General features: G+C 44.0%; 1 protein-coding gene across 1 annotated transcript in view; it reads left to right on the forward strand.

Annotated features, from left to right (window-relative positions):
• The window catches only part of spop (speckle type BTB/POZ protein), a gene marked incomplete at both ends in the record, with an annotated part of 129,634 nt that overhangs the window by 82,835 nt on the left and 38,636 nt on the right, over positions 1–8,163 (forward strand). The window contains 2 exon segments of the mRNA XM_083779017.1: positions 6,860–6,912; positions 6,915–6,989. Of these exon segments, the coding sequence (XP_083635143.1) occupies positions 6,860–6,912; positions 6,915–6,989 (128 nt within the window).

An 8,163-nucleotide genomic window follows, 5' to 3' on the forward strand; every position in this document is an offset into this window, starting at 1 on the left:
TTGCAGAGCAGCCACTTTTTCCAATAAAGCTGCCTTTTCTGCCTTAGCCATTAAGCATGCAGATGACACCCCAGAACCTTTGCTAGAGGCCCTTGACCTCTTTGACCCCTTTGACACATGAGACACAGATACATTAGACACACTGTCCTCAGGATTAATGTAATCTTGACACTGTACATGTTCACCCAAATCATCATTTGCATTATCATATTCACCATCCTCATTTGAAAAACCATTTTCCTGTAACCATTGTGATGTGTCTTTAATGAACGTGTTACTCTTTGTCATCACTGAATGGAGCCATGCATTTTGTTTACTTTGCTCCCCCTCAGGCATAGGAAACTCAGTGAACAGTGTGTTGTGCTGTTCTTCAGCCTTTTCAAATAGGGTTTTGATCCTTCTCAGATTTTGATGGACAGCAGAGACATTTTCCTTTGAAGCCATGAGAGCAGTGGTTTGTGTCTTTAGTTTGTTTGCCTGTTTAACCTTTCCATTCCTTTCCATTTGAAGCCGTTCCATTGTCATTTGGATTCCTTTCAAAGTTGGCGTTCTCACCCTTTTTTCAATATCAGAAACCGTTTGTATTTCTGCAGACCCGGTTTGTTTGGTACTGCTCATTTGCATTTCTGCAGACCCGGTTTGTTTGGTACTGCTCATTTTCAACCAAGTGAACCAACAATAAACCAGTGCATAAATTCGTTTTACCCAAAAATAAAATACACATTCATTTGCAACCAACAATAAGACTGTATTAAATGCAACCATGAACAATAAGACCCAAACAGTGCATTCGTTTGCAACCAATAATAAGACCTTTAAACAGTGTAGTTTCGTTTGCAAACAACAATAAGACCTTACGCAGTGTTTTCATTTGCATCCAAACAATAAGAACCAGTTAGGCATGTGTGTGTGCGGATATTGTGCAAAGATGCTGCGTTAGTGCGTTGTGCCGTTTTGTCAGAGACACGCACTCTTGTGGTCTTGGTGTGCGCGTGTATGGCAGAAGGGGGGGGGGGGGGGGGGGGGTTGTTTGTTCATCAAACAGCGGCTGTGATCCAAGTCATTTTACGGTGCGATGCCGCTCCAAACAAAAATAAATGTGTGAGTGAATATGCACTAACCAGCGATAGCCTGCAGCATTTTGCATGTGTCGGCGAACGGTGCGCTCCGTTTCTTTCACAAAGGGGGGGGGGGGGGAGACGCCGTTCTCAGATGAGCGAAGTGTTGAAGTTGTCCAGTCCAGTTCGGGAACGATCCAAAGCTCTTCTTCCATCCAGGGTGCTCCACTTGTTCTGCAGTCGTGAGCAGGATCTCAGGTTCTCCAGATGAGATGAGATGAGACGTGATTGTCTTCCTTTGTCCACAAGATCGGGTTTTTACTTGTGTAGAGGCAAGCTCAAACTATACTTTGCCTCTCGGCTGGGCACATGCATACAGAAACTGTTTTTGACGCGTATATATTATATTGTCCAGGCATTGACTGCTGTAGGGTGAGGTTCCCATTTATTGTACACGTTCTGTAATACAGCAGTTTTCGTTATGCAAAATACAGTGATACGGTAAAACCGTGTGATCTCTTAGCCTGTTGTGCCCATACCTTCCAAACCATTCCACCTGGCTTGTTGCACCTGTGTTCACATATGCCAATCCTTGTGACACACACCCCCCATGGTGAACCCGCCCATCAAACAGTTTAAAGGCACACACAGGCAGAAATGGCTCCTTCACATCCTTTACTGATCTGCATTTCCTCTCAGCCTTCATCCTCTCCTCTCCTCTCCTCTCCTCTCCTCTCCTCTCCTCTCCTCTCCTCTCCTCTCCTCTCCTCTCCTCTCCTCTCCTCTCCTCTCCTCTCCTCTCCTCTCCTCTCCTCTCCTCTCCTCTCCTCTCCTCTCCTCTCCTCTCCTCTCCTCTCCTCTCCTCTCCTCTCCTCTCCTCTCCTCTCCTCTCCTCTCCTCTCCTCTCCTCTCCCCTCCCCTCCCCTCCCCTCCCCTCTCCTCTCCTCTCCTCTCCTCTCCTCTCCTCTCCCCTCCCCTCCCCTCTCCTCCCCTCTCCTCTCACACCTTACTTTATAGTTTAACTCAGCCAGACACAGCCGGAAGGGAAGAACTTCACACGCTGCTAGTCTTTTTTTTCATAACCCAAATGTCACCACTTCACAAGAAGGAAATGTACTGTCCTGGGACTTTTGTCCGATTCTGAACATGCTATATGTTTTCATCAATCGCAGTTTAAAGGACACGCATGGAACTGGAGGAATTGAAGCACATGAGTAGTCCTTTGCCGTCTGTCAACGCATGCAGACCCACATGGTGCCGTGTGTGTGTGTGTGTGTGTGTGTGTGTGTGTGTGTGTGTGTGTACGGCGCACACACCGAGGCCATGTGTATACAAGTTTTATTCTTCTTTTCAGCCATGTGAGGCTGGCTTTGGTTGAGAGAGCTTTGAGTCTGCAAAACTGACAACGTCTGACGGAATCGACTTCTGTGATACACAGAGGCGAGGAGAACAATGAATAAGGAACAATGAAAAAGAAGGGGGGGGGGCGTGGAGGGGAAACTGCTGTTTGGGATCTGCGATGTGTGTGTTTTGTGTGTGTGTGTGTGTGTGTGTGTGTGTGTGTGTGTGTGTGTGTGTGTGTGTGTGTGCATACAAAGTCTCCAGAGGGGGATTAGAGGGACCCCCCTGCATGAGTGGCAGAGTGAATAACTGCATATGCACTTCAGCCTTCCGTCACTCTCCTCTGCAGTCCCCCCCCCATCCCCCCTCCCCCCACATCCCCCCTCCCCCCCCCAGTCCCCCCCCAACCCCCCCGCCCCAGTCCCCCCCCCCCCCCATCACCACCACGATCACCATTCAGGGCATTTAACATACTGTGAAGCCGGATTTATATACTATGGCTGTCAGGGGTTACAAATTTAAGGTGACGATGAATTATCGCACGGATAATTGGCATTATGCGATTTAATTGTTATTGTTTTTTTTTGCATTGAACATTGGGAACATTACAATCTGTGCTTCCGTTTGCCTTTTAGGCGTCGTAATCGGAAATTGCACAGGGAAGATATTATGACAAATGACTTAAAAATGCAAAGAAATCACTGACCGAAAAAATGTACAAAATAGTTGATCTACAAGCTTATACAACATGTCAGAAAGGGACAACACAAGCGTGTAGATCTGCTATTTCTGCTATTTTTTGAACATGCATGGACATTTTTCAACGTGGAAACTATTGACGATTTTAATATGCAGAAATAATTGCGATTATCTGAAATAATTGATGAAATGATTAGGCGATAATACGTAATAGTTGTGACAGGCCTAATGTATATATAGTCATTTGTCATAATATCTTCCCTGTGCAATATATACCACTTGACGGTGTCGTGCTCTGTAAATAGCCGATCTACAAGCTCACAATGTGTTGCAGTGTGACAGTTGTCACACTGTGCACCATCCATGCGTCTAACAAGGACTTATAACCCAGACCTGGAACGCATCTGCGTCACCTAAGCTTTTAACCACTATTTTAAACTTAAGCTGTTGAAAAAAAGCAGACCTACAAGGCACAAGATTATTTTTTTCTTCAAAAATAGCAGATCTACAAGTTCGTAGCGTGGCGCCACCGAGTGCCATGCAGAAACCTGTCAGGATTTAGAAGACATTCGCAGAATGTGGTCTCAATGGGTTAACCCATTTTGCGCGGGAACCCCTTTTGGTGTTAGCATTATGTCATGCTATTGCTACGAGCTTGTAGGTCTGCTATTTTTTTAATATCGAAGAGCGACTGACATAGAAGACATTTTTAGAATCTGATCTCAGGTCAGAATGGAAGACTGTCAGGATGTAGAAGACATTATTAGAATCTGATCTCGGGTCAGAATGGGTTAAGAAGTTCCAGTTGCATGAATCCCCCTGTCTGAAGGCTACACCCATCATCTGACTATGTTGAAATAGTGGCTACAGTCTAGAGGTCTGAAGCAGTGGAGGGAACCACAGCGTGAGTTATATACGTGCGTGTGTATATTGCATGGAAGTCGCCGGTTATTGATGCGTTACGGCCTATACTGTGAACTCATTCGCCCCCTTTGCCCAGAATGTATTTTCTATTGATAGTGTAAATCCTTGACCACAGTGAAGTTGTCTGGCGGTTCGTTGGTGATGCTGTCGGTGTTGCATTTTCCCCGGTATGATTTATATGTCCACTTATACCCTCACAGGGCCATATAAAAAAGGCCATAAATCGCAAAGCTATTCCTTCATGCATTTTCTGTTTTTCCTTATTTCTGTGGTTGGGGAAGCATTTTCTTAATGGCACTTGGACTCTTGATTGATGGCTATAATTCTGTCCATGGAGGTTTTTAGGAATGGTGCATGTGACATGAGCCGAGCCATAGAGAATCTAGGTATTTTGCAGTCACTTGACTCCACCTATACAACGTACAAGGACAGAGTAAGTGCCATGAAACCTGGCCAATCAACAACAGGATAAGTGGTCAAGGAATGAAGTATATGGGCAGTATACGGGCGTCTGGCGTAGCCTTCTGGCCACCTTATAGGCTGTTTATCCAGGCTGACAGCGTGTCGCGGGTTCGAGCCCCGATCTCGACGACCTTTGCTGCACGCGTGTCACCCCTCCCACCGCTCTGCCCATTTCCTGTCAGTCTACTGTTCCATCTATCAGTAAAGAAAATGAATTAAATCCGCACTTCCAGTCGAGTAAGAGTCTTTATTAATAAAGATAGTGCTCCGCAGCAGCAGTCATACCGGACAGACAAATCCGTTTCGGCGCGCAGGCCTTCGTCAGTGTCAAAATTGGCAGTAGCAACGGAAATGACATAGTTATATAGAATTTTTTGTTCAATTAAAAGGGACTATACACTAGCCGTGTCTCATTATTAAAGACATACATAGTAGTGAACATACATATTATTATAAGAACAAAAAAAAGTTATTCATAGAAAACTGTTTAACACCAATTCTTCATTTAGACCTTTAGGAAATACAGTGTTTAAGAAATGGATCCAAAATGCTTCACGTTGCAATAATACCCGATCTCTGTCCCCACCTCTCTCTTTTTTAAAATATATATATATTATATTTTTTTATCCCACGATTTTGTAACCCATTTTTCACCCCTGTGTCAATTATCTAATGTGATCCTGGGCTCTACACACCCTCCACCAACCTAGTCCCCACCTCTCTTTAAAGGGGTGATATGTTCTATGCGTTGAAACCTCAGGGTACATATGTCATGTCCAGTGCTGTTGAAGTGTCTAGCTATGGGGGATTTCTCTTCTTTTGTCCTGATATTGCTTTATATGTTCAGTGATTCTGGTTCCTAACCAGAATCACAACTATATAAAACTGTCTGAGTAGAGCGGGCCTTTTCCCTTGAAGTGATCTATCAGTAAAGGCAGCAAAAAGCCCCCAAAAAAATCTTAGTATGGAATTAAGTCCTATACAGCAACTGAAAGCGAGCAGTCTTTCAGTTGCTGCCGGCGGGGGAACAGGCAGTACAAAAAAAACGAACTGACAAGAGACAAACTGGTGCTGAACGTTTAAAGGAATTCATTGAAGTCAATGATAGCCTGCATGGACAAGGATATGAATAAATGTCTGTGTAAATAAGACACTGTTTTCTGAGGCGCTCATTATTTCATTGAGGTATCTAAACGACACAGAGTGATTTTTTTATGCGCATACAACCGTCAGTCAGTGACAGCCTATAATTGACAGTTTTGATGTACTGATCAGCACACACACACACGCACACGCACACGCACACGCACACACACAGTCACAGACAGAGCCCAGCGCACGCTGTGTCTCTGTCCGTGGTGCTGAAATGGGCTGAAAGCCTGCTCCCCCGTTATCTCTCTCTCTTTCTTTCCGTTTGTATTTGTGTACCAATGAAATTGTGAGTGGAGCAGGCGGTAGATCATCATGCTGCTGTGAGTGAGAGTGGGTGGTTAAAAATAAACTGCGCGGGGGGGTGGGGTGGGTGGGGGGTGGGGGGCATGGGCTTTCGCTTAGAGCTCTGCTACAAAGTCACTAGGATTGCAAGTATAGACATCATCAAACCTACGATGGGTCCCTCTGTCACTATACTGTGAATTAGATGAAACCAAGCCCCCCACCAGAGTGGCTGGCCAACGTTTTGAAGCCGCCCCACGCCTCTACTGGCCAAAGGGTTTTTTGCCTTTGCATGTATAGCACGAGTAAACCCCTGTGCAAGCTGGGGTTTAATACAGAGTGCCCCCCCCCCTCCCCCCCCAGCAGCAGCATCCATTCAAGCACCGTTGCTTCAGTTGCTTGTATACAATGAGATGAGAATGTATTCTTATTCCAAGCCACACTAACTGATACCATTTCGTCCCATTTTTTGTTGGTCCTCGCATGCGATTGATTGTAGCTGCTATGGTGATTGTTCTTGAAGTGCATGCCCTCACAGTGTGTGGTATTACATGTGCTTTGTCGACTTACAGAACACATCCTGACACTGTCAGAGATAATTGGCACTCCATAAACACACGATAATTGGACTCCTTTGATCCCTGCAATTTCCTACTTCCTGGCCAAAGAGGCATAACGTCTCCGTCTCATGCTTACTGCTAGTGTTTATGAAAGAGAGAGAGATTCAGTTTTCTTCTGAAGTGTTAAAAGCTCCCTGCAGGCGATGCTTCTTGCATCCAGCCCGTTTCTCCATTGTTCATGCTTATGTCCCTGACTCATAACACAACACACACACACGCTGCGTGCGCGCCAGCGAACGTGCGAGCGCAGAGCCTGCTTATATTGTTAACTTCTCCACATAACCTTGTTTTCCCCCTTGTTTGTCATCATGTTTTTTGCAGAGAGCCAGAGGGCATACCGCTTTGTCCAGGGGAAGGCCTGGGGTTTCAAAAAAGGTTTATAAGGCGGGATTTCCTGCTAGACGAGACGAATGGGCTGCTCCCCGACGACAAACTGACCCTCTTCTGTGAGGTATAGGACCCATGCAGCCCCACTTGACGTTCAGCTATAGGACACTGGTTGTTTGGTTTATATACGTCTATTCACCCATTCATGACGGATCGGGAACCCCTTTTGGTGTTTTAAGCATTATGTTATACTTTAGCTATTGGAGAAATAACAGATCTACAAGCTATGTGTCGTGCTACGAGCTCGTAGATCTGCAAAAAAAAAAAAAAAATGAAAATGTGGCGCAAATCTTTGAATATATATTCTTTCACGGCGAACATTTTTAACTCATATCTTTGCTTCTGGTGGTTGGCCCACCCATCAGACCCCCATCTGAAACATATTTTCAGATGGGGCTCAGCAGCCAATTACATATAGTTTTTGGGGTCGTTGACATAATAGTATATGATAGTTTGAGAACCACTGACATAGAAACATGAACAGAAAACTGCCATGATTCAGAAGACATTTAGTAGAATCTGGTGTCGGGTCTAAATGGGTACCCTTTTGGTGTTTTAAAACATTACGTTATAATTTAGCTATTGAAAAATAGCAGATCTACAAGCTCATAGCGCGCCACCGAGTGGCGCACTACGAGCTTGTAGGTCTGCTATTTTTGAAAAATCGTGAAAATATTTATTTCAGAAGACTGACTGGAGGATTTAGAAGATTTTTTTGAAATTTCGAGGTCAGGCCTAAATGGGTTAATGAACACGACACAATCAATGTAATCAACATGTCGATCAACATATCAACATATCAACATATCAACATGTCGGATTTAGAAAGGATGCTAATTACGGTAAAAAGTTAAAAATAAAATACAAAATACAAGACAAAATGCAAGATACTCAAGAAAACGAATAAAACTATTAAAAACAAAATTCTGTTGTGAAGGACATATTGGACGATGAACTCTCTTAGCTTGTATTATTCTCCTTTTAATTGGTATTTGTGACAAATTAAGTAAATTCACCTCTGACACAAATCTGCAAATATACATTACGCACTTTTGCCTTTTGACTTTGTTAACTCAGTCTCCTCAAGAGAACTACCAAAATTCATTCATTGACTTGATTTGATTTGATTTGATTTGCTTGTTTTATATTGTCATTTACTATATGTATTGATTCCTTGTTCTATACAGTATATATTTGTATTGTTGAATACGTATAGCCTACAGCAGGGGTATTCAATT

The sequence above is a fragment of the Protomyctophum parallelum genome, assembly GCF_964188405.1.
Source record: "Protomyctophum parallelum genome assembly, chromosome: 13".
Classification (NCBI taxonomy): domain Eukaryota; kingdom Metazoa; phylum Chordata; class Actinopteri; order Myctophiformes; family Myctophidae; genus Protomyctophum; species Protomyctophum parallelum.